Source organism: Miniopterus natalensis, chromosome 20 (assembly GCF_054644295.1).
Source record: "Miniopterus natalensis isolate mMinNat1 chromosome 20, mMinNat1.hap1, whole genome shotgun sequence".
Taxonomy (NCBI): domain Eukaryota; kingdom Metazoa; phylum Chordata; class Mammalia; order Chiroptera; family Miniopteridae; genus Miniopterus; species Miniopterus natalensis.
In genome coordinates, this window is record NC_142100.1 from 26,426,488 (window position 1) to 26,451,055 (window position 24,568).

The 24,568-nt window shown below is 60.8% G+C and overlaps 1 protein-coding gene across 1 annotated transcript in view; it reads right to left on the bottom strand.

Moving 5' to 3' along the window:
* NCOR2 (nuclear receptor corepressor 2) overlaps window positions 1-24,568 on the bottom strand; it is a 114,569-nt gene that overhangs the window by 59,798 nt on the left and 30,203 nt on the right. Inside the window, exons 8-14 of the mRNA XM_087828348.1 lie at window positions 21,762-21,814; window positions 15,035-15,101; window positions 13,417-13,589; window positions 12,957-13,050; window positions 10,209-10,387; window positions 7,077-7,131; window positions 5,680-5,778 (exon numbers count right to left, since the gene is read on the bottom strand). Of these exons, the coding sequence (XP_087684474.1) occupies window positions 5,680-5,778; window positions 7,077-7,131; window positions 10,209-10,387; window positions 12,957-13,050; window positions 13,417-13,589; window positions 15,035-15,101; window positions 21,762-21,814 (720 nt within the window). The remainder of the gene's footprint in view (window positions 1-5,679; window positions 5,779-7,076; window positions 7,132-10,208; window positions 10,388-12,956; window positions 13,051-13,416; window positions 13,590-15,034; window positions 15,102-21,761; window positions 21,815-24,568) is intronic.

Sequence of the window (24,568 nt, forward strand, 5' to 3'; positions counted from 1 at the left end):
TAATGCATCCCGGCTGGCTGCACCAGCTGAGCCCAGGGGGCTGCACCTGCACCTGGCACGGAGCTGTTTGCACCTGCACCCGGCACGGTGCTCAGTGCCTCCCTTCCCAAATCCTTGGAATGCCCCTCAGAGGATGCTGGGGTTTCCCGAGCGCCTACTATGTGTCCTTGCTGTGCTGTGCATCTGTGCACATACATAGTCCTGTCCATCTGCTCCTGCCCTGTCTGACGTCCTGAGGACCAGGAGGGTGAAAAACACAGCAGTCCCGGCACCATGCAGAGCCCCTGGCAAATGCTGCCGTTAACCTGGGCTGACCTTGGGAGGAAGAGCTAGGTCATCACCTATCAGTGCCCTGGCTCGCACACCTGCAGGGGCTGGGTTCCCGGGCAATTCAGAGCCCTGGCGCTTACAGCCCAAGGGCTGCACCCACAGAGCACCCGGGGGCTCCGGGAAGTCCTTCTCACGGGCCCGCCCACACCCACCACGTGGGAATCTCGGGTGAGACGCAGGCACTGGGGGGTTTAAACCCCCAAGTGTGAGAACTGGTGCTTCAGACCAGGAGCTGGGAATCGCTTTCTGAGGCCCAGCTGGTAAACACTTTAGGGCCATTACTCCTCAGTCCCATCACAACCACTCGACTCTACCCTGGTAGCGTGAAAGCAGCCAAACTGTAAGCAAACCCGGGGGGGGGGGGTGCCAATAAAACTTCATCAACAAAAACAGGCTTTGCCCCCCCTCCCCCTGGGGCAGTTGTTTGCCCTCCCCTGCTCCAAACCAGCACTGCTCAAACTGGATTGGACCACCTGATGATACTGGGACAATACAGGTCTGATTGGGTGGGGCTGGGGCAGGCTAAGACTCTGCATTTATGGGCAGCACCCAGGGCAGGATGAGGCTGCGGTTCCTGGACCACAGAACTCACCCGGGCCCCTGGTCCCTGGCAATAAGTGATGCCTGGGGACCTGGGGGAAGAGCCAGAAGCCAAAGTCCACCATCTCAAAGGACTCCGCCACTCACGGCAGGGGTCCCGCTTTGCTTTTCAGATGGACTGACGATGGGCTTCCTGCCTGGGGCTTGGTTGAGAATGTGCCCCCCAAACCACAGCACAGCTCTGCAGAAAACCTGACCAGGTCTATGGTCAGCCAGAGACCTCAGCTCCAATCCCCAAGGGACCCTGCTTCTGGAGCACTGAGTGCTGGACAAGCCCCCAACTCTGCCTGGCCGATTCCTTCTTATCGCTCAGCTCTGAGCTGAAATGACACCTCCTCCAGGAAGCCTTCAGGGTCAGCTCTCTTAGAGCTTCCCTCCCTCATCAGCAGCCTCCAGGCTCCCACAGAAACAACCATGCTGATTTACTTGTATGCTGTCCGCCTCCCATATGGGAGTCAGCTTGGGGGACCTCGTTTGTACTGTTCACCATGGAATCACCTAGAACAGTGACACTGGGAAGACATGAAACAAGGACTCCAACGTGGCCCAGGATGCACTGCCAGCTGTCAAGCTGGTGTGGGCCCCACACGAACGCTACTGGTGACTATCTCCCAGCTCTGCAGCCCAGCTTGGGGTGCCTGGATGCGAGGTCTGTCAGCCCCTCGCCCCCTGGGGTCTCACTGATGCCTCAAGTTTTCTGGGCGGGACTCATGTGATTCATGTGAGTCTTTCTCTCCCTTTGACGTGGTCTCCCTGCTTCCCCATCACGGCCCACAAGAAGGCCATGCTTGTCTTCTCCCAAAACAGCAGCCCAGCTTGATTGGTCCCCAGGGTACAGCCTCTCCTGCCTCCCAGGGGCTCGCCCCCCAGCTGCCTTGCTGAGAACAACATCCCCTGGGATGTGTCTTGGGGCCTGGGGACCCGGAGGAGCCTCCCTCCCATAGGCCTGTTCCCACTTAGCACACAACTGGGCGGAGAGCCGGGGACATCTGCTCGCTCGAGCCCTAAATCCAGATGCAAGCCGGCCCAGCCCGGCCTGCCCCCCGCAGAGTGGAAGCCGCTGCCTCCTGCAACCCAGGCTGCCAGGGAAGAGGGACCCACCCCCCGCTGGACGCCCATCCCTGTCCGGGTGGCCGGGTGGGATGAGACACAAGAAGATCGCACTCAGCCAGGAGCAGCGCAGCCCATCAGCCTGGAGGCAACATGGCCCCGTGTGGCCTGCTACATGTCCCTGCTAGACTTCACCCGGGAGCCGTCGGGGGCGGTGGCAGCCAGGCCCTGGGAACCAGGGCGGACTAACTACACAGCGGCTGCCCCCTCCCTCCCCTGTGGACCACGCTTGAATGGCCCTGCCCTGGCACACCTTCCCGGGTCACTCTGTCCCTATTCCAGTAGCCTCTAGAGTGTCGTAGCAGCCGGAACAAGGTCACCTGTCCCTCAGCGGGGAGCTGGGAGGGGGCTGGGGGAGGGGTGGGAAGCAGGGTCAGGGAGAGGAGGGGAGATGAGGGAAAGCGAGAGATCCAGACTGGGGTGTGTGCGTGTGTGTGCGTGTGTGCGTGCCTGTGTGTGTGTGCGTGCCTGTGTGTGCCTGTGTGTGTGTGTGCGTGCGTGCGTGTGCGTGCCTGTGTGTGCCTGTGTGTGTGTGTGCCTGTGTGTGCGTGTGTGCATGTGCGTGCCTGTGTGTGTGTGTGCCTGTGTGTGCGTGTGTGCATGTGCGTGCCTGTGTGTGCGTGCGTGCATGTGTGTGCGTGTGTGCATGTGCGTGCCTGTGTGTGTGTGCGTGCCTGTGTGTGCGTGTGTGCATGTGCGTGCCTGTGTGTGCCTGTGTGTGTGTGTGCGTGTGTGCGCCTGTGTGCGTGAGTGTGCCTCTGTGTGTGTGCGCGTGCCTGTGTGTGTGTGTGTGTGCATGTGCGTGCCTGTGCGGTGTGTGTGCGTGCGTGTGCGTGCCTGTGTGTGTGTGTGCGTGCCTGTGTGTGTGTGCGTGCGTGTGCGTGCCTGTGTGTGTGCGTGCCTGTGTGTGTGCGTGCCTGTGTGTGTGTGTGCGTGCGTGCCTGTGTGTGTGCGTGTGCGTGCCTGTGTGTGTGTGCCTGCGCGTGTTCGTGCCTGTGTGCGTGCCTGTGTGCGTGCCTGTGTGTGTGCCTGTGTGTGTGAATGTACGCGCACTGGTTTGAAAGGAGATGGAAGAGACAGAGGCAGAGAAGAGACAGGGAAACGAAACAGAGAGAGAGGTCAATCCAGAAACAAGCAGGAGATCTGGGGGTGCGGGGCCTGCCCCTCAGGAAGGGCTGGCAGCCGAGGCAGGCAGGCTGGGAGCTGGAGGGAGGAAGCGTCCCCTCCCTGGACTTCCCTGCTCAGGCCCTGGGAGGGGCAGGCCAGGGGCTGGGCGCTCAGGAGGGATGTTTCCTGCCCTTTGCCCAGCTCTGCAGATAGAAAAGATCACAGACCACGCAGCCACGAGAAGACCCGACCAGCCCTGCTCCCCAGCCGCCCCCTCTCCCCTCCATACCCAGCCAGTGGCAACTCACCCCTGGAGACACGCTCCCTCCACAGCACGGCCCTCCCATCACTGGGAGGCCAGGCCTCGTGGTCACTACTGCCTCTGAGACCTGCCCTGCTGCCTGGCCGGCATCAGCCTCATCCCCGGCTCCCCGACGGTCTGCATAGTTAGGCCAACTACTGACCACAGCATTCCTGGGCTCGGGTTTTGCCATCGGTTGAGATAGCTCGGCCCCCTCGCCCATGAATCATGAACTATAAACCACTGGGCCGGCACCCAGGGCTCGGGGCTGGCCCTGCCTCGGCTGGTGATTCACCTCAGGAGAGGACATTCGGACCACGGCCCAGACCACAAGTTCACCAGCCACTCAGGCTGAGTCCCAGTGCGCAGGAGCCAGGAGATCGGGGGGCTCAGCCCTCTCCTGCCAGGGCTCAGGCATGCCGGCTCAGGCGGGGGTGGGCGTGCAGGGGCCAGCCTCCCAGAGGTTTATGGCACGGCCCGAGTCTCACTGTCAGAATACGGAGAGGCTTCCAGAAAGCGGGCAGCACCACCCAGTAAACAAGAAAGCCATCCCAGCAGTCCACGTACAGGCCTCCCCGCCTCCAGCCGGCCACAGGGCTGAGCAGCAGCGCCAAGGACCTCGGACGGGCCTTGCTCTCCTCGGGGCAGGGCGGAGGGCAGCCGAGGGGAGGCGCAGGTCTGAGGCCTGACCCCAGACACTCCCGACAGCCGATGCAGTTCATCAGGGAGTTTTATGCCCACCCACACTTTCTAGATGTAGCCCACAAACGATGGACACACTGCCTGGCACAGGGTGAAAGGTGAGTGTGTGGCACGGCGGGGTGTCACCTGAATGGATGTAGGGGCCCAGTGCAAATATGCTGAGGTTAAGCATTCACGAAGGTCACAAGTGCTGCGAGATATAGTTTGCAAATATGCAAATACACATGATTTGTCCAAGACAGACTGGCCAGGTCCCCTTCCAGAGAGGACTTTGCTGCCCTACCATGGAGGGTTCCCGTGGCTTGTGGCCCAGGACCGGGCCCTCTCAGCCCACCTGGGGAACCTCGAAGGCCATCCCAGCTCCAGAGCGCCCGACGGCCAATCAGGGCAGCCAGGGGCCTGCACTGTGCCTGTTTCCCTTCTGCCACCTGCTCCCTTCCTTTATCCTCGGGGCATTCCCAGAGCCCTCCTGCAGGCTGAGGTTCTGAGAGTGTCCCTGGCTGGGAACTTGTTAGAAACACGGGCTCCCAGGCCCTGCTGAGGGTGCCGACCAGCCTCTGCGATTTCACGGCCCTCCGGGGAAAGCACGACAGCTTCCGCCGGACGCCAGCCATGTCTCAGGGTCCGCGACTCAGTTTCACCCCTCCAGGACCCCACGGGGGCACAGTCTGCTGGCCTTTGTCACACTCCCCTGGGCTCCCTGAGGCCATGTAGGGAAGGACATGCCTTGACCAGCTCCTGGCCAGCACAGCAGTGCCCAAGCCCCTCCGACCACAGGCCGCCGCTCCCGAGCACTGGCGCTGCCTCCCGCTGGGTGCTCCCTGGGAAGCGGGACAGACCCACTCCCTTCCCTCTTCTCCCAAACACCAAACCCTCATGACCCCCTCCGGCTCTGTGCCATGACCCCGTCATCTTTGCCTTCATCTCCTGAGCACTTTTTATGCCAAACCCTTTTTCTTTTCATTCAGAGGTCGACAGACTTCTGCAAAGAACCAGAGAGTCGATTTTCTAGGCTTTGCGGTTTCTGTCAAGTCTCCGAAACACAGCTGTTGCCACAGCAACATGCAAATAAGTGGGCGTGGCCGTGTACCAATAAAACTTGATTCACAAAAGCAGCTGCCGGGCCAGAGTTTGCTCTAAAGTAAATAATCCTCCAGTCTCACCCCGAGCAGCGAAGTCTGAAAAATTACAGGTTGAAGTACCGGCCAAGCTTTCTTTCAAACATGCATTAAAACAAACACACAAAACTATTAAAATTTTTAAAATGCTAAGTTTGTGGACCAGCCCCCATCAGCCCAGGAACCCAGCCCTTGCTCTGAGAACACAGCCTTTAACCCCAGGGCCCACGGGTCACCAGGCTGAGTTCTAGAATTTTCCAGGCTGAGAACCAAGTGGCCACTCCTCCCGGCTGTTCTCTGCTGCTGGGGGAGGCCAGACGCCCCCAGGGAGGGGGCCCCCAAAGGGAGGGAGCCCGCTGCTGAGCATGCTGGGAACCAGTCCCGGAGGCCCCCGCCCGGGCCGCCTCTCACCTGGCTCTTCCCGCGGCGCCGGTAGCTCCGCCTCACCAGGCTCTTGTAGTTCTCATTCTTCTTGGTCAGGTAGTAATAGAGGACGCACTCAGCCACCGTCTGCGGGCGGGAGGGGGACGGGACACTGAGCAGGTGCATAGTGTGGGCAGCCAGGAGCCAGAGCCCTGGGTTCAAGTCCCGCCTCCCCATGTCCCAGCTGCGGGACCTTGGCCAGGCTACCTGACCTGTGTCTCAGTTTTCTCATTTGTGAAATGATACTAATAGCTCATACTCCAGAGTTGTCAGGAAGACCAAGTGAGTAAGTACCCAGGACGGTGCCCGGAGCAGAGGACACACCATAGAATTGTCACCTGTTTGAACTGTTGCTGCTGCTACTGGTGACTGCATCGACAACACTAACTCGCGGGGGAGGCTACTTAGGGGGCTTGCTTCTCCACGCTGGTTTCTCAGGTGGGGAGACGCTTCCCCACTGCCCAGTCCCCTCCTCCTTTGGTTATCAGCTCATTAAAGGCAGACCTGGGGACAACTGGGGCCCTATAAGGTAAGTAACCTGGCTCCCACTCCACCACCCTCCTGGAGTCTGAAGGGCATTTGCAAAGCTGGGGGGAGGCGTGAACGCCCCACCTGAGAAACGAGATTTAGGGGGACGCCGCTTACAACATCCAGAACAGCGGCCCCGGGAGGTGAACCTTCGTGGGAATCCTTTCCCACTCTGCCCTGTGACCCCAGGGTCCCAAGGCTGACAGGGCCACATTCAGCCCCCCTCACCAGCGTCCCCCACCTGCGGCCACTGCGGGCACTGCTCTGCTCTGCCAGCCTCAGGGGGGGCATAAGAGGGAGCCTGAGAGGGACGCTGCCCCCAGGCTGTCTGGGCCAAGGTGGGGTTCGAGAGTCAGTGCCAGGTGAGGGTGTGTCTGAAGGGGATGGGGACTTGCCCGCCACATGCCTGGCTTGGCATCAGGTGTCAGCAAATACACAGTGAGCATAAGGGACCAGAAAGGTCATTCCGTCCGGCCCCCTAGAAGGACGCCACTTTGCCTATAAAGCCTTAATTAGGACGCCGTGGCTCCCAGAACCTGTGCCCAGTTGGCGAGGACGCTGGTGGCCACGCACCAGGCGCCGGCTCCAGGGAAGCCCAGCGCACGGCTCCCTCCTAGGGTTTCCCAGCCCGGAGCTCCGCCCCCTGGGCCCGGGAGGCGGGGGCGGGGCCTGCGGCTGCTTCTCCCAGAAGGGAAGGAGGGAAGGACTGACAGATACAGGACTAGAGCAAGGGGCTCACGGGCAGAGGCCTCGTGGGTGGGGAGGGAGGCCCTTCACCCTGGCCCAGCAGCTGCCCCAAGGAGGGGACGCCAGTAGGGCACAGGGCGGGGCGGCCGGGCTGGCGGGCTGTGACTCACCTTCCTCTCCAGGAAAGATGCGATCAGGCCGAAGTTCTTGGGGTGCTGCATGAACCTGCGGGGAGAGAGAGGTGGGCCTGAGACCCGGCCAAGGGGGGCTTCCCGGCTGGGCGGCCGCCGAGCTCCCGGGCGCCTGCCATCTCCGCTGGCCCGGCTGGGCGGGCACCGCCCCACTCGGAGCAATTAAGCCCAGGGGGGTGTGGGAAGGGCTGGGCGGGCGGGCCAAGGGCGAAGAGAGGGCGTTCCTTGGAGTGAGTCACTGGTTTTAGCGCCTTTGAAAATATATTTGTTTGTCCTGCTGGAGGCCGCTTCCAGGAAAAATGAGGACATAGCAAGCGGCTCTTTGGTGGGATTCCCCCCCACCTCTTAAAATCTGCTTTTGTTTCTGTCTCCAGCCGGGCCTGGGAAGCTGGCCTCGCTGGGCCCATGAGGGGCCCCCACCAGCCAGGACACCGGTCAGGTCTCCAGTGTGGGGAGCACAGGCTCCAAGTGCCCTCGGGGAGGGGGGCCGGAGGCAGGCCGGCCAAGGAGGCGGCGAGAAGGGACTGAGCCAGAGGGGTGGCGGGGAGCTGGCGCCCCACCAACTGGCTTCCTGGGAAGCCGGGAGAATTACTGGGAAAGACCTCAGCCAGCCTCAAATGTCAGGGCCACGGGAGCAGGCGGGCCGTGGGGGCGGAGATGTGGGTCAGGGCAGCTCCGGCTCCAGGGATGCTGGGTGGAGTCACTGGCATGGGCCCAGCCTTAGCCTGGCTGTCCCCACAATGCCAAGGCTCCGCAGCCTCCCGCAGGGAAAGAAGAGGCTGCTGGAGAGGCAGGGGCCCTGGGTCCCCCGGAGGGAGCCTGGTCCAGCGCCTGGCCCTCCAGATGGCTGGGCAGGAGGCCAGGGGCCCCTCCCCCTGTTCCCCAACCAGATACCGGAAAATCCGGAATGGCCTCTTCTCTCTTCCTGGAGGAAGCCAGGAGTGGATGGCGGGCTTCCCCGCCTGGGATCCCGCCTCGGGCAGGCCTAACACCCTCCTTTTCCAGACAGACAGGCTTCCGGTCCCCTCCCTCTCCCTGCCCCAGGACACTTCCTTCCCCCCAAATCCTTTCTGCAGGGTTTCCCCAAGCAGAGATGGGCCCCTAAGGAGATCAGGAATGGAGCTTGGAAATCTCCTGGGGCACCTGTCCACCTCCCCCTCCAATCGACATTTGTACCCTCTGTGAACGATTACCGAGAACTGACTGTGACCGGGCACCTCGGTACAGCTGAACAGCGACTGTCGCTCACCCAGTTTACAGACGTGGAAACTGAGGCCCAGAGGGGGAGTGGCAAAGATCTACGCCACCCACACGGGATTGTCAAAGGCCCTGAGCTACCAATCCAACTGAAAATGAGACCTCAACCAGGACCACAGTCTGTGAAAGGTAAGTGCCCCAAACAGGCCGCTGCAGATGTCAGCCCAGCCCCAGCCTCAGTCTGCGAGTTTATAGTGAGTTAACTAGGTCTGAACAGAAACATGAAATCTCTAAAAAGGCTGAAACACAGAAAACACCCAGAAACACCTTTTTTTTTTCCTCTTGAGATAGCATAAATACCAAACATACCAGGGAGATTTATATACCTAATGCAACAGTAACTCTCAGCATCCTTCACTGTTCTATAGTCACTTCACTGGCCTGAATGTGCATAATGCCTCCTACGGAGGGAGGACTTGATTCAACTGTGGAGCAATCATCCCTGTGACTGCGAGGACCTGGCAGGAGCCACCCCGGGACCTTTTCCGTCTCCGAGCTTAAGCCCTAATAAACATGCCTCAGGAACTGCTCCCCACAGGGCCACTTCCTGGAGATGGCTGAATCGGTGGCACCTGGGACCCTCTCCCTGCATTGCCCCTCCTGCATTGTCAAGTCCTGGGGTCTGTACTGGCTAACCTGCCCCAGCCCCCGCCCCTGGGAGGGGCAGAGACTGCCCCCAGCCTGCCCCATGTCTTGAAGAAACTCTCCTGCCCATGAGGCCTTCTCCAGAGGCACAGGTGGAGATAAGAGGACAGTGGTGAGGCAGGAAGACTGTTTCCAACACGCTTCCCGGTGGAGCACTGAGGCCTCTGCCTGTGCCTCAGTTTCCCACCCTCCTTCCTCACGGGGGAGGAGGGTTTTTTCCATCCGTCCCCCCAAAACACTGTCATTCTGCTTTTATGTTTTAGAGGCCCTGAGCCTCCCTTCTTAGCATCCAGCTCCTGCTTCTGCTTCCAAAGCCCTCTGCTCCCTGGCCCTGTGTCCCCTCCCCCATGAGCCCCTCATTCCCACTGCGCCGAGTCCCTGAATCTGGGGGGAGTATAAATCCTGCCATCCTACCACTACCACTTGCAAGCTGTGTGGCCTTCATTAAATGTCTTCACATCTCTGAGCCCATTTCCTCACCTATGTAATGGGGCCGCTCTGACATTGCTGTTATGAGAGATAAAAAGAAAAAATAAGGAAAATGCCCAGAAAACACTGGCACAGTGCCTGCCTGGGACGGAATGCTCGACAGATTCCCGTTTTCAAAGCAAAACAAAAACCAAAAAGTCAGAGGCCAGCCACGTATCCCTGCACAAGGCTGCAGCCCAGCCCCGGAGACCCTCCCGAAGGCCCTGTGCTTCCGATTCTCGTGGCCTCGGCTCACGTGAGGCTGCCTCCAGACCACGTCCTGAGTCAAACAGTGTCCCCCAAACTCACGTCTACCCAGAACCTCAAAATGAGGCGTTACTTGGAAATGAGTTCTTCCCAGATGTAGTGAGTTAGATGAGATCACACTGGAGTAGGGTGGGCCCCAAATCTAGTACGAGTGGTGTCTTCCAAAGAAGAGTAAGAGACACAAAGAGGACCACAAAAAAACACCCACGAAAACACAAAAAAGGGGCCACATGAAAACAAAAGCGGAGAAGGAGCCATCCAGCTACCAGCCACTGGACGACAGGCTGCGGGAACCACGGAACTCAGGGGACACAGAGGGGAGCCGCCTCCCTCGGGGCTTCCAGGTGGAGCCGGCCCCCGACACCCCGACCTCAGACCTCCGGCCTCCAGCGCTGAGGTTACGCGTTCCTGCCGCGTAAGCGCCCAGTCAGCTCGCAGTCAGTCGCAGCGCGGCCGGCGCAGGGGCGCACTCACTTCTCCCGGAAGGTGTCCTTCTCCTGCTCGCTCCACATGTTGGTGACCTGGCGGTCCTTGTACACCTTCATGGGGTCGCCCATGAGCCCGTTCATGTTGATGAACCGGATGCGCTGCTGGTCGGCGTCGTACAGCATGGGCGGGACGACCGCCAGCTGGCGCATCTGCTTCTCCAGGTTCTGCAGGGAGGGGAGGCAGAGGACCCGGTCAGGGGGAGATGGGGCCAGGGCGGGGAGGGGGGTCCCCGCCAACCAACGCCGGCGACCCGGGGACCTGCGCAGGGGACGGATGTTCCGAGAGTGGGAAACCGTGAACCAGAGAGAGAGGGAGGGAGAGAGGGAGGGAGAGAGGAAGGGAGAGAGGAAGGGAGAGAGGGAGGGAGAGAGGGATGAGCAAAAAAGTAATAGCAGCCGGTGCTGGGGGAGGGAGAGTTTAAAGGCAGCGCCAGGCGGGTTTACAGTGGGCAGGGCTGTAAATCAGCGCAGAGTGGCGGTGGCCCATCTGTCGTGAGAGGGGAGCAGTGAATCTTCCTCTGGAAACGCAGGTGCCGTAAACCACCGCGGGGAGATGCTCGGTGCAGCTGGGCCTAAGGGGCTTGGGTTCAGAGGGCACACGGGGTGGGGCGGGGGCTGTGGGCAGAGGGCAAAACCATGTGCTCCCAGCCCTGGCGTCCAGCTGCCCCCGGAGCACCCACCTGGGTGCTAGCGGCCTAAATGGGCTGAGTTGCCACTCAGCTGGGCTCATCTCCCCAGATCTCCGCGGCGGCCCGTTACTGGCCGGCAATTACCCACCTCTGGGGGCCGGTGAAGACCCAGCTGGGCCGAGGTCAGCTGGTTCAAAGGAGACCAGCCCAGCCTCCCACATCTGACCTCTCCACTCAGTGGTGGGGGAGGGTGGGGAGGTCAGTCCTGACCCTGCTGGGAAAAGGGACCCTGCGGAGCCCTGAGCCTCCCCAGCATCCTAGCAGCCATCCAATATCTTCACCTCCCCAGATGCCTGAGAATATACTGTCAGACCACAGCCATGGTCACCGGCACCAGCAGAACCCTGTTCTGCTCTCCGGGGCTCCCTCCCTGTCTCTTCCACATGAGGCCTGCGCCCTATCTGCCAACAGCTCCCCAAAGAAGGGGTAGATCTCTCTCCTCCTGCCCAGTCCCCCTTCCCGCCCTCCTGGGGAGCCTCAGGTCGGCCTGAGGTGAAGTCTCAATCCTCTGGATGCTACACCTTCCACAACCCCTGAGGACGCCAGTGGCTACATTTTCACGTGGCCAGGACCTGGGGATGCTGAGTCAGCCCCGATGTCCCAGGCCCTGAAACAGGCAGGGGACCCATGGGGAAGGGCCTCCCTCCTCTGGCTTCCAGGGCAAAACCAGCCTGTCTGTGCTTTGTGGGACCTGCCCGTGGCCACAGCATCCGGGCGGGAACTGGGGCAGACCCGCTGGTGGGGCTGCGGGCAGAGGCACCCTGAGTTCTGCTTTCTGTTGGCTGAACAATGTTTAAAACAGGGACGTATTGTGCAAAGTTTTAAAACGAATGCCCTTTTCTACTGGCCAGAGTGGGTTACTGTCTGTATCAGAATCACCTGGGTAGCCTGGTAAAAACACATACTCCTGGGCTCCGCCCTAGAGTAGCCGAGTCGGGACCTCCAGGGTGGGGGGTGGGGCCAAGGACGCCACCATTTAAACCAGACACCAGGTCCCCAAGGCTCTCTGCTGTCCTACTGGACACTTGGGCCACAGCAGCACTGCCCCGTACAACAGTCCACCGCCCCGTCCCGCACGGCGGCCACTCACGCGCAATGTGTCTGGCGTGACTGGAAAACCGGATTTTTATTTTTTTTTAATGTTTTTTATTGATTTCAGAAAGAGGAAGGGAGAGGGGAAGAGAAACAGAAACATCAGTGGTGAGAGGGTCACTGATCGGCTGCCTCCTGCACGCCCCCTGCTGGGGACTGAGCCCGAAACCCGGGCGTGTGCCCTGACCGGGAACTGAACTAGCAGCCTCCTGGTGCATGTGACAATGCCCGACCGAGCAACCCTGGGCAATGGACTTGGATTTTTATTTTTATTTCATTTTAGTTGATTTCAACTTAAATAGCCACTGGCTACTGCCCTGAGCCAGAGCAATAAGAAGTCCCATCTGGACAAAAGTCCCCAGTGAGGACGCATGAGCCCCTCCTCCTTGAAGGCTCCCCGTCTACTGTGGTGTTGGGGACATGGGGGGTGGGCACGTGACATACTTGACCTACGCGACCAGGGAGGGGACAGGCCAACACCAGTCCTTCCCCAGGTGAAAAGGCCTCCTCTCTCTGCTTACTGCCCACCTCTGGGCTCCGGTGACCACAGCCAGGGTCACCCAGGCTGAACTTGAGGTGTCCAGGCATGGCCCCAGCTCGAGGTGGTGGGGCTGAGGGGTCTCACAGGAGGTCCCTGCCGTGTGGACAGTGGGTGTGGTGGGGATTCTCCCTCTGCCCCTGGTTCTAGGCAGCAGGAGGCTGACTTAAGACACCATAGCTCTTAGGGCCCCCACCCCACCCTCCGGCTTCCAGTGGGATTCAGCCAACGGTGGCACAGAAGGAAGAGGGGGATCAGGAGGCCAGGAACACCTGTCTCTGCTCATCCCTCAGGCCGAGGGACAGGGATGGCTACCCCCGGGCACCTTGACACCCACGATGGTTCTGCCCACACCTCAGTAACAAGCCCTGACGTCAACCACCAGGAACAAATCAAGTCAAGGCCGGGGACTCACCTCCTGCTCCGAGAGGCCGTCGATGATCTCAGACACCTCGTGCTCACTGCGGGCGGCTGACATGGAGAGCCCACTGCCCCGCTGGCCCACCCTACTGGAAACCAGAGGGACACGCTCAGGACCAGGCCTCGGCAGCCAGGGAGGGACCGGAGGCCGGTACCTCAGCACAGACCCGAGCCCACAACTTCCCCTGAGACAGCCCATGGGCAGCGGGGAGGGGCTGGGGCTCCCACACCCACAGGGACAGCCCCACGCCGAGGGGTACCGGGGAGGGCATGGAGCCCCCAGTCCGGCCCGGGAATGTCGGGACCCCAACACTGCAGGGGCCGCCAGTTTGAGACCCTGCTGGGCTTTCGGTCTCACACAGGCCGGGGCGCCTCTGCTGACCAGGCCTCAAGCTGGCCCAGGTCCCCGGTGAGTCCCAGGGGCAGGGAGGGCAGCAGGCAGGCACCCCGCTCACCTCTGCATGCGCTCCTGCAGCTCGCGCTGCTTGCGGATCTCGGGGAACTGCTTCTCGTAGTATTCCCGCACCTTGCTCTCCTTGGCCCGCCGCCGGGGGTTGCTCTCGATTCGCTCCACCTTCTTCTCCCAGGCCTCCATGAGCTGGTCATAGCGCTGGCAGAACTTCTGTTCCTGGGGGCACCACGGGGGGCACTGCTGAGGGTCCCCCTGCACCAGGCCTGCAGCCTCCCCACTGCTGCCCACTCTACATGGGCTCGGGGTCACACAGACACCCAGTCACACAGCAGATATGCACAGTCACGTGAGACCTGGGCATACCCGGGCCCTGAAGAAAACCCAGAGGCTTCTCTCCACCCAGGGCCTGGGTACCTCCCTCCTTGGGTAGTGGCCGCCCTGCCTCTAGAAAGGCCGCATCTAAAGTGGATGCCGCTGGCCGTGTGTGGCTGTTCAGTTCGTGTAAATTTCTGTAACATTTAAAATTCAGATTCCTGGTCACCCAGCCCCATTTCCAGCGCTCAGCAGCTACACATGGCCGGGGCCCCGTCCACAGCAGCCGGCAACACAGACATGCTCCTGGTCTCTGTCCCACAGGGCCCCGGGGGTCCCAAACGCCGCCCATCCAGCTTCCCAGTCGCCCAGTATCTGGGCCAGAAGTGTCTCCTCTCTCTGAGGGCCCAGCTGAGGTCTGGGACCAGAGCAGAGTGAGTTTAGGAACTGGCTCAGAGGGACTCACGCCCTCGAGTGGTTCTATCAGGACTGGTGAAATGGTCTGAGAAAGGGCTCTCTCTGTGGCTCTAGAACACTCCAACCTGCTGTAGGAATTCAGGTCCCACAGGGAAACCAGTTTGCCAATGTATTAACATACAGAGTTGGGCAAAAAGAACTGCATAGAAATGAAGGCGAAACCTGATCGCACCACTCCTGAACTCCACCCAGTGGACTTTCTGAGCTACACAAATGCCTTTACTCTTTAAGCACATCTGAATCAGCTCTTCTTCCCCTCAGAGCTGGAAGAACACCAGCAGGTAACTCCCCCTCCATCACTCGGCCCTGATGTCCCCACGACGGACACGGCCACCTTAAGCCACAGCTGCACAGGTTCCCTCTCATGTGCTCTCCAGGCAGGATGCGGGAGCTAGTGCCCCGTCTTTCTCCAGGCAGCCACTGCCTGCTGGGCCAACCTCATTTATAAGGGAGCTCCCTGCAATTGCAAAGCTCACGGCCCATGCCAGTCCTCCAACTCTTACCACAAACCTCTCTCTCTCTCCACCTGGAAACCCACAACGGGTCCTCTAATGACAAGGGACCAGATTTTCCCCATCCAGGTTGGGTGGGAAGGAGAACGGAATTCCCGACCCCAACCCACCCCCAGGCCTCCGTGGGGCAGCTGTGTTCTGAGCCCCCGGCTTCACAGAGACAGCTACCGTCTCTTCCCATTTCTGTCGCTGTCCTTGGCATTTCTTCCCAGCCTGGGCACTCGGTAACAGGACAGCTGCAAAGCCAAGGGGTCCCGGCAGGTGTGGCCTGACGTGGCATGGACCGTCTCCAGCTCCCAAGGAAGCCTGGCCCACTGGGGCCGGGACAAGGTGTGGGGAAGGGGCTGAGGGGTAACTTACCCATTGTTTCCGAGCGTGGTTCCTCCTCTTGAAATACAAGATTAACTTTTTCCGCATCGCCTGGTTTCTACGCAGGAGGACAGCGAGAGGGGCGGGTCAGTACCGAGGGGCTCAGTATCCTGTCCACCTTGAACTGGTCCCGAGAGCCAGCCCCGAAGTGGCCAGTGCTGGTTCTCAGTGAGGTAAGAGATGCCCGTACCCCTCGGAGCGAGCCCCCAACTGCCAAGTCCGTTCTCCTCTCCCAACCCGACGTGCTCCCCACCCACGATTAGGATGAGTTTCGTCTGCAGAAAAGGGGGCTCTGAAGAGGGAGAAGTGCTTGTGGCATCCTGCCCTCCCCTGGAGCTGCCATTAGCCCCCCACACATGTAGGCTCTGCTCTGCCCATGAGCTACACCTGCTGTGGCAAAGTGACCACAGACACATCCACGACCAGAAACACAGCCCGGAGAGCCCACACCTGCAGCCACGCAGACCTCACACCAGGACACGGGCCCGGAGAGCCCACACCTGCAGCCACGCAGACCTCACACCGGGAACACGGGCCCGGAGAGCCCACACCTGCAGCCACGCAGACCTCACACCAGGACACGGGCCCGGAGAGCCCACACCTGCAGCCACGCAGACCTCACACCAGGACACGGGCCCGGAGAGCCCACACCTGCAGCCACGCAGACCTCACACCAGGACACGGGCCCGGAGAGCCCACACCTGCAGCCACGCAGACCTCACACCAGGACACGGGCCCGGAGAGCCCACACCTGCAGCCACGCAGACCTCACACCAGGACACGGGCCCGGAGAGCCCACACCTGCAGCCACGCAGACCTCACACCAGGACACGGGCCCGGAGAGCCCACACCTGCAGCCACGCAGACCTCACACCGGGAACACGGGCCCGGAGAGCCCACACCTGCAGCCACGCAGACCTCACACCGGGAACACGGGCCCGGAGAGCCCACACCTGCAGCCACGCAGACCTCACACCGGGAACACGGGCCCGGAGAGCCCACACCTGCAGCCACGCAGACCTCACACCGGGAACACGGGCCCGGAGAGCCCACACCTGCAGCCACGCAGACCTCACACCAGGACACGGGCCCGGAGAGCCCACACCTGCAGCCACGCAGACCTCACACCAGGACACGGGCCCGGAGAGCCCACACCTGCAGCCACGCAGACCTCACACCAGGACACGGGCCCGGAGAGCCCACACCTGCAGCCACGCAGACCTCACACCAGGACGTGGACCCGGAGAGCCCACACCTGCAGCCACGCAGACCTCACACCAGGACATGGGCCCGGAGAGCCCACACCTGCAGCCACGCAGACCTCACACCAGGACACGGGCCCGGAGAGCCCACACCTGCAGCCACGCAGACCTCACACCAGGACACGGGCCCGGAGAGCCCACACCTGCAGCCACGCAGACCTCACACCGGGAACACGGGCCCGGAGAGCCCACACCTGCAGCCACGCAGACCTCACACCAGGACACGGGCCCGGAGAGCCCACACCTGCAGCCACGCAGACCTCACACCGGGAACACGGGCCCGGAGAGCCCACACCTGCAGCCACGCAGACCTCACACCAGGACACGGGCCCGGAGAGCCCACACCTGCAGCCACGCAGACCTCACACCGGGAACACGGGCCCGGAGAGCCCACACCTGCAGCCACGCAGACCTCACACCGGGAACACGGGCCCGGAGAGCCCACACTGCACTCAAATGGGATGGGACAGGGCGGGGGTCTCCCTCATTTCTGCAGGACTTTTCCCCAAGTCCACAAGCCCCGCCTCCTCCTGGAAATATCAGACAAACTAAAACTAAGGGGCATTCTACAAAACCCCTGATCGGTCCTATTCCAGAGTGTCAGGATCGGGAGAGCCAAGGGAAGGCCGAGGAACCAGCACAGGCTGACAATGGCGGAGACCGGAGGACAGAGCGGGATGTGGGAGCCTGGGTCCGATCTTGGACCAGAAAATGGACATTCATAGGAAAATGGGAAGGAGCTACGAGACATTCTCTGTACTGTGTTTGCAGGTCTTCTATAAGTTTAGCTATTTTAAAGTCGTTTTTAAAAAAAGGACACAGCCCTGGCAGGTGTGGCTCAGTAGTTAGAGTGTCAGCCCAGGCACCCAAAGGTCGTGGGTTCGATTTCCGGTCAAGGGTAAGTACCTGGGTTGCAGGTTCGAGCCCTAGCTCCGGTCCAGGCTGTGAGAGGCAACCGACCGCTGTCTCTCTCTCACATCGACGTCCCCCCCCCTTCCGCGCTCTCTGAAAATCAATGGAAAAATACCCTCAGGTGAGGAATAACCAAAAAAATAGAAAAACGGGGACATGACCTATTCGAGATTCCCTGGCGAGCGTCACGTGTAACTGACTTCGCAGCTGGCAGAGGGCCTGGTGTGAGCTATGGGGTAACACGTGTCCTCTCCCCAGAAAAGGCGCTGGAGTCCTGACCCCCAGGAAATCGGGTCTTTAGAGAGGTCATCAGATTGGAAAGAGGTCATCAGGGTGGCCCTCATCCCGTGTGGCTGGAGTCCTTACAAAAAGGGGGAAGTTTGGACACGAAGACAGACCCGCACAAAGGGCGGAGGGCCTGGGAAGACAGCGCAGGCCCTGCGCAGCCGAGACTCCCGAGGCCCACAGGCTCGACCGGGAGAGGCGGGCGGGGCCTCCCTGGGAGCCCCCCAGGGCGGCGACATGCCGATTTCCCATTTCTGGCCTCCAAAACCTGGAGAGAATCGGGTGTTGTCTGCAGCCACCCAGCCCCAGCCGCCCCAGGTCACTAACACGGTGCCTAACGGCGTTTAACGAGTCGCGGAAGGAAAGGTCGGTAAGGACAAGTCCCATGCGGACAGAGGGGACGGGACAGCTGCCAGCGTTTACCTCGGCGGCGGAGGGCATGGTCCGCGTCTCCTGCCAGGGCAAGTGCTCTGCCCAGCACCCAGGGGGCACCCGGAGGCCTCTGCTTACTGCCAGAAGGGATAAGCGTCCGCAGGTCGCGAACAGGCGCAGGGCGCAGTCCGCCCGGCGGAGGCGGCATGTGAGAGCGTTGTGTTTGGACTGAGGAGTATTCGAAAAATTCCGTACCCGTGGCCACAACTAAAACCAGGAGCTGCTGCATGAAAAGCTCAACTTAAAGCTTCTCTGGAAATGCTGGGGTCTGGCTGTGCTCCCTCCTGCCCCCTGCTGGGAAGGGAGGCCGGGGGGGGGGGGGGGGGGGGGCTTTAAACGGGGCGACGGCCCAGATGGCCCACCATTCATTCGCTACAGTCCCACAGTCCTGGGCACTCGCCGCTGGGCTGTTCCTTCCAGGTCTGACACCCACAAGCGAGTCAGCCTCCCCTAGATGCCTGGCTTGGGGTGTCCACTTGTTCTACATCCGTCCAGCAAACATTTTTTGGGTGTTTACTTTTAACTGAGAAGTGTTTTGATATTGGAGATGCACACAGCATTCTGCAGAGACACCTCCTCTCCTGAGATTCCATCCAGCAAAACTAGGAACAGCCTCTGCGAGGGCCCGGGAAGGGCAGACACACAGGCGGCACCGTGAGTTCCCTGGTGCGGGCATTTACGGGGTGCCAAGGGGAGCTAGTCTTCAGTAAAAACGCATAACCCGTGAGGGGCTCACAGGCCTCATCCCCTGGGCGAGGTCCTCAGGGGAAGGGTCACCTCCCACCTGGTGGCAATTACAGCAGCAGGAGGGCGGGGCCTGGGAGGAGCCTGGACTTGGAGAGAGAAGCGTGAACCAGGCGGGAACGAGGAACCGGCAACTCTGGACATCCGAGGAGACTCTGGCCAGGCCCCTCCCTCAACAGAGCACCCACTACGCTGCTCAGGGTCACCCGCAGCCCCTCCCTTGTGTCCTCAGGGTCGGCGAGGTCTGAGGAGTCCCTCCTGAGGCCTTGGGGGGAAGATCCTACGGCAAGTCCCCACCACGGGGCCCAGGTGGCCCTCCCTCACCCCCGAGGCGGCAGGTGACGGTGGGAGAGCCGCGGAGGTGGGTCTAGGTGACCTGAACACATCCGAAATTGCCAGAGCCGCAGGAAGTCAAGCGTGAAATTAACTTCGAGTCCGCAGCCCTGGCGTGCAGACACAGAGGAATTAAAGTGACAGGGCGAGGTCCTCTGGGGAAGGGTCACCTCCCACCTGATGGCAATTACAGCGGCAAGAGGGAGGGGCTGGGAGGAGGCCGGGCCAGGGGGCGGACAGAGGACGACAGGGAGCCTGGAGATGCTCCGCATCACAGCCCTGCCGCTCCTCTCACTGTCCTTATCAAGCTCCCACTGTCCACAGATGTATTACCTGTCTGCACCCCCGGATCGGCAGGCCTCACCCACTGCAGTTTCCCCAGAATTTGGGCCTAGCGCATGGCAGGTGCTTAATAAACATCTGTGGAGCCAGCCAGCGTGGCTCAGCAGTTAGAGCGTCAGCCTGCGCACCAAAGGGTCAAGGGTTCGATTCCCAGTCAAGGGCACGTACCTGGGTTGCAGGCTCGATCCCCGGCCTCGGTTGGGGTGTTTGTGGGAGGCAACCAATCAACGTGTCTCTCTCACATTGACGTATTTTTCCCCCCCACCCCACGCTCCCCTTCCACTCTCTCTGAAAAGCAATGGAAAAAATATGCCCTCCGGTGAAGATTTAAAAACAACAAAATGCCAGTGGGAGAGTGGACACACGAGCAGTAGCTCTGGTGTCTGCACAGGAAGGACAGAAACCACAGATCCCTTCCTCTGCGCCTCAGGGAAAGTGGCCCACTGAATCCTCAACAGCAACCCTACCCCATCTCACAGATGGGGAAACTGAGCCACTGAGAGTAAGCAGCCACAAGGGCCAGATGTTCGTGGCCCTAACCCTGTCCCTGCACCGTCAGCTTCCACCTCAGGACGCAGCCTCACCGTCTATCCGCAGGGCTGCCCAGGCCCCCAGCCCTGGAGTCCATAGGACCTCCCTACCCCTGCCCACCCCCACAGCTCCCACAGCATCAAGCTCCACCAGCTGCAGTGGCCTCTGCCAAGGTCTCCCAACCCCCAGTCCTTTCTCCCTGTAGCCACCTGCTCGAGCTTTAAAAAAAAAAAATCCAAGCACGTCATTTCCCAGAATAAACCTCAATGTGCAGATAATGAAACCAGTCCTGGGCACCTTTCTCCCCTTCACCTACCCCCTCGGGCCTTGCTGACCTTCTGGGATCCCGCCAGTGCACCAGCCCCAGGGCCTTTGCACGGCCTGTTCCAGCTGCCTGGGAGATGTGCACTGCCGGCCGCCTCTCAGCCTGCAAGTGTTCCCTCAACTGCCAGGTCCTACCCTGCCCTGATCCTCCTGGCTAAAGCCACCCCTCACATTTTCTACCATCTCCCCATTTGCCATCTTAACAGCATTTTCTAAAGTGAACGACTCCACCGATTTAATGACAATCATGCTGAAATTTAATACACAGAAGCGGTCATTTTCATGGAAAATCGTTTTTAAAACATTAAAATTCTAAGGACATCTAAATTCAAATACTTTACTTACGGGTATATTTTTCTAAAATAAAGCTGACCACTTATTAAGAAATCTCAAACGACTCATCTCTGTGTTTTAAACTGAAATACAGTCATCTGTGAGTTGATCACCTGAGCCTGGACCAGTCAGGTGAGTCCAGAAACTACAAGAGAGAAACCTCGCCAACCACTAGTCCAGCCCCAGCAGGTATGTGGACACCATCAGGAGGCTGCATACCTCAAGGGATGGGGAGCTCACTACTGCATGTGCACCCTGCAATTGTACCCCAGGGACACTCGGACAACAAGATGGGCTGGACCGCCCACTGGACAAGCTAAGCACCACCCTCAGAAGTCACACAAAAAAGCCTGCACCCTCTCAAAGGCTGTGACTCCAGAGTGTGCCTCCAACCTAACCCCCCCTCGGAGTGCTCGCGGCCACATGTCCCCAAAAGGTGAGCTCTGCACCCCTTTCACCTTCCAGGTTCCAGGGTAACAAGCAGCGGTAACAGCCCTTCCTCAGCCAGGGAGGCTACACTCCCATTCACGCATCCCCAGAAAAAGCCAGCCCCTTCTGCAGCCACCCCTCCGATGCCTCGCTCCCAACAGGAAGACACGGAGCCCCCAGGCCCCAGTATGGTCCTGGCACCCCACTGTGCCAGACCGGGCGGCCAAGCACACGTAGCACCTAACTGATGCTGTTTCGCCCCAGCACCCATCCAAGAAAGGCCCCCTCATAGGGAGCCATCATTCTGGCCACCTGCAAAGCCTCTAGTCGGGACAAGGGCTCCCAGCTGCCCATACTGGGCAATGACACAGACGGACCCGCTGCGCAGACCACAGGACATCTGCAAGTATGCTCGGATCACAGCCCGAACCACAGGGCCATGCCATCCTCCTGAGCTTACTCTCCTCTGCCTGGCAGGGTCCTCCTGCTCACACGGGGCGAGGACTCCCAACCCTCCACCTTGTCTCTACAGGCCGTGCACACAGCGTCCTCCCCAACCTGAGGTCTGTGTCCCGAAGCTTCATGGGGCCACTCCCTTGCCTCCTCCCTACCCCAGGCCTGCTCGGACCCCATCTATGTCCTGCCTGGCCCGGATCTCTTGCCCAAACTGCCCCCTTCTGCCTCCCTTCCCGACCCTAGCCCCAGCTGAGAACCTACGTCCCACCCCAGGCTTCCCAGGCCGGACAGCCTGGCCCCCGCCCTGGGCGTCTGCACGAGGCCCACGTACTCACATTTTGATGTTCTCATGGTACTGCCTGGTGTCAGAGGGCTGGTTGTACAGGGGCTGCAGAGGGAGGGAAAGCACGTGAGAGTGAGCGCCAGGCGGGCCGCAGCCCCACTGTGGCGCCCGGCAGCCGGTGCCCGGCAGCCAGTGCCCCCGAGCCCCCTCGACCACAGCGCCCAAGGCCCTGACACCTGTGAGCCGTCTGTCCACCGGCGTGGGAACCAGCCGCCGGCAGGCAGGACACGGAACACAGGGACCCAGCCCACGGCCCCAGCCAGGAACAGACTAACCCTCTGGGCACAGCTGTGGTACCACAACTTCCTGCCAAGGCCACTGAGGCTGTTCTGCAGGGCACTGGGCAGCGATGGCCGAAGCCTTGGGAACGATCACACCCGTCCTGGGGGAGCTGAGATCAGCAGTGATCTCCAACAGGGGGTCCTCAACTTCTCAGTGTGCAAACCACTGAGAGGCCACGTCAGCCACCAGCCAACAGAAGATAAGCTGAGGAAGGCCGGGTACTGGCGAGGACGTGGGGGAGACAGGAAGGCTGGCGCATGGCTCATGCAAATGTGCGCGGGCAACAGGCTTCGGGAGCAGTGAAGACACCTGTGCTAAAGAATGAACGTGTGTCCGCCCTGCAACCTGCACCCCTCCTGTGGAAGCCCCAGAACCGCCGGGCCGTGTCCCACCAGGAGGTGACCGTCAGAAGGTGATGTCCGGACAGCACCACTCCCAACAGCAACCCATTAGCAAGCTAAAAGCCCACCCGCAGGAGGATGAATAGGGAAATGAGGGTTTGTTTGCGTCCGGAATACTATACAGCACTGAAAAATGAATGGCCAGGCCCACGTACAGCGGCATGCACGCACAGGAAAGAAGCAAGTTGCTGTAGGGTCTGCGATGGGTCCAGAGCTTGGCTAGTTGCTGGGCAGTGCCTCGTGCATGGCACCATCACCACCGCCAGGGGCTCAGGGCACAACCGAGGGGCACAGCCTGGTCCTAACATGCCCTGGCTGTGTGTCTCTGGGTGAGTTACTTGAGCCATCCGGACCCCTGGGTTTTCATCTATAACCAGGGTTAAACTCACAGGGTCTGATGTGGAGATGAAACAGGCAGTACTTGCAAGTTCTTAAACCAGTGCTTGGCAGAAATGCCCAAGTACCAGCATCCCTGTCACCACCATCACCGCACCAATTTATCCTGCCTCCCTGGATCCAACCACACCCTTGCTTTGGCCGACGGGACAGGTGCAAATGTAACAGAAGCAGGGGCTTGGAAACGTGTGTCTGCAGTCCTGCTTCCTCTCTGAGTGGCCTGTCCCTGTGGAGAGGACAGCCGAGCCTGGCCTGTTGGAGGCAGGCGACAACACAGACTACAGCAGGGCCGGCCCGGCTAAGGCTGAGCTACAGCCGCCTGCTGACCGCCCAGCTGACCGTGGACGTGAGCGAGCTGGGCTCACATCAACAGAAACGCTCAGCTGACTTCTACCCTCGTGGCAAACAGTTCAACGGTGGTTGTCTTGAGCCACTACACTTGGGGCTGTCCTGTTACATGGCAGTAGCTAACAAGCTCCATTCTCATTCCCATTTTACAGATGGAAAAACTGAGTCCCTGACAGGTTAAAGCACTTGCCCACAGCTGGTAGGAGATGGGCTGGCACTAGGATCCCACCTCTCTCTCTCTCTGCCTGCACCCCCTGCATACATATGTGTCTCTGAGCCACCCTCTCCCTTTCCCACCCTCTGTCACTCTCACGGGCCCACACACGCAGCAGGGACCTCGGGGACAGCCATGGGTGACTGTGTTAGAAGAACCAGGTACAGAGTGTGAGGGGTCAAGCAGGACGGGAAGGACAGGGACTGGGTGTCCTGCAGCCTCAGGCAGGACCCGGGGTGGGGGAAGAAGGCACACAAGGCTCCACCCTGGAATTTCTTCCTGGGGACAAAGGGGACACCCCCTGTGACACCCACAAGCCTCCCAATGATACCAGCTGATGGGGACCACCCACAAGCAGCGCAGCCACAGGCCCCCTCCGAGCCACCTGCAGGAGGGGGCTGCAGGAGGCCAGGCAGGGCCCCATCTATCCCATGAGGTGAGTCCCAATGCGACGGCCGCGAGGCGACCTCAGCCCCACGGCCACGGCAGCCGGGGGGCTCGGCTTCCCCTGCCTCTCGCAACCTGACAGGGTTCACCCCCCGCCGGGGCCCCAGTCCCTGAGGAGAGTCCCACCCACAGGCCTGGGCGTGAGGCTGGGCCCGGCCCGTGTCTCGCCGTCCCCCCACCTCCCTCTCCCTGCCTGAAGGCGGGGGCACAGCCAACGAGGGGGCAGAGGCAGCGGGAGTGGGGAGGACGTGCCCGACTGCGGGCGCCCGACGCGAAGCCCTGGGCAAAAGCCCCGCGGCAGAAGCGAGACACTCCCATGGCTCAGAGAGAAGAGCTGGGGCTCGGGGCAAGGAGGGGGTGGGGTCGCCCTCGGGCCTGACTTCAGCCAGCCGGTGGGGCGGCCAAGAGTCAGCAACCCCAGGTAGACGGCGCCCTGAGAAGTGAAGCGTCAGCCCGGCCCTCACCCTGTGGTGACACCACGTTCTTAAAATAACACCTCGGAACAGGAAGGAAGCAGTGACTCAAGGCAGCGGGAGGGGGAGCCGGCTGCCCACACCCTCGCGCGGCCCTGCTCCAGGCCAGGCCGCCGTCCCCCGGGTGCTGGGATGGAGGGTCCCTGCCACATGCAAATTTCTCCTGTGCCCAGGCGTCCCTCCCGGAGCAGTCACAGAGCCCACACCACTGTCCCTGAGGCTGCAGCCGGGAGACATG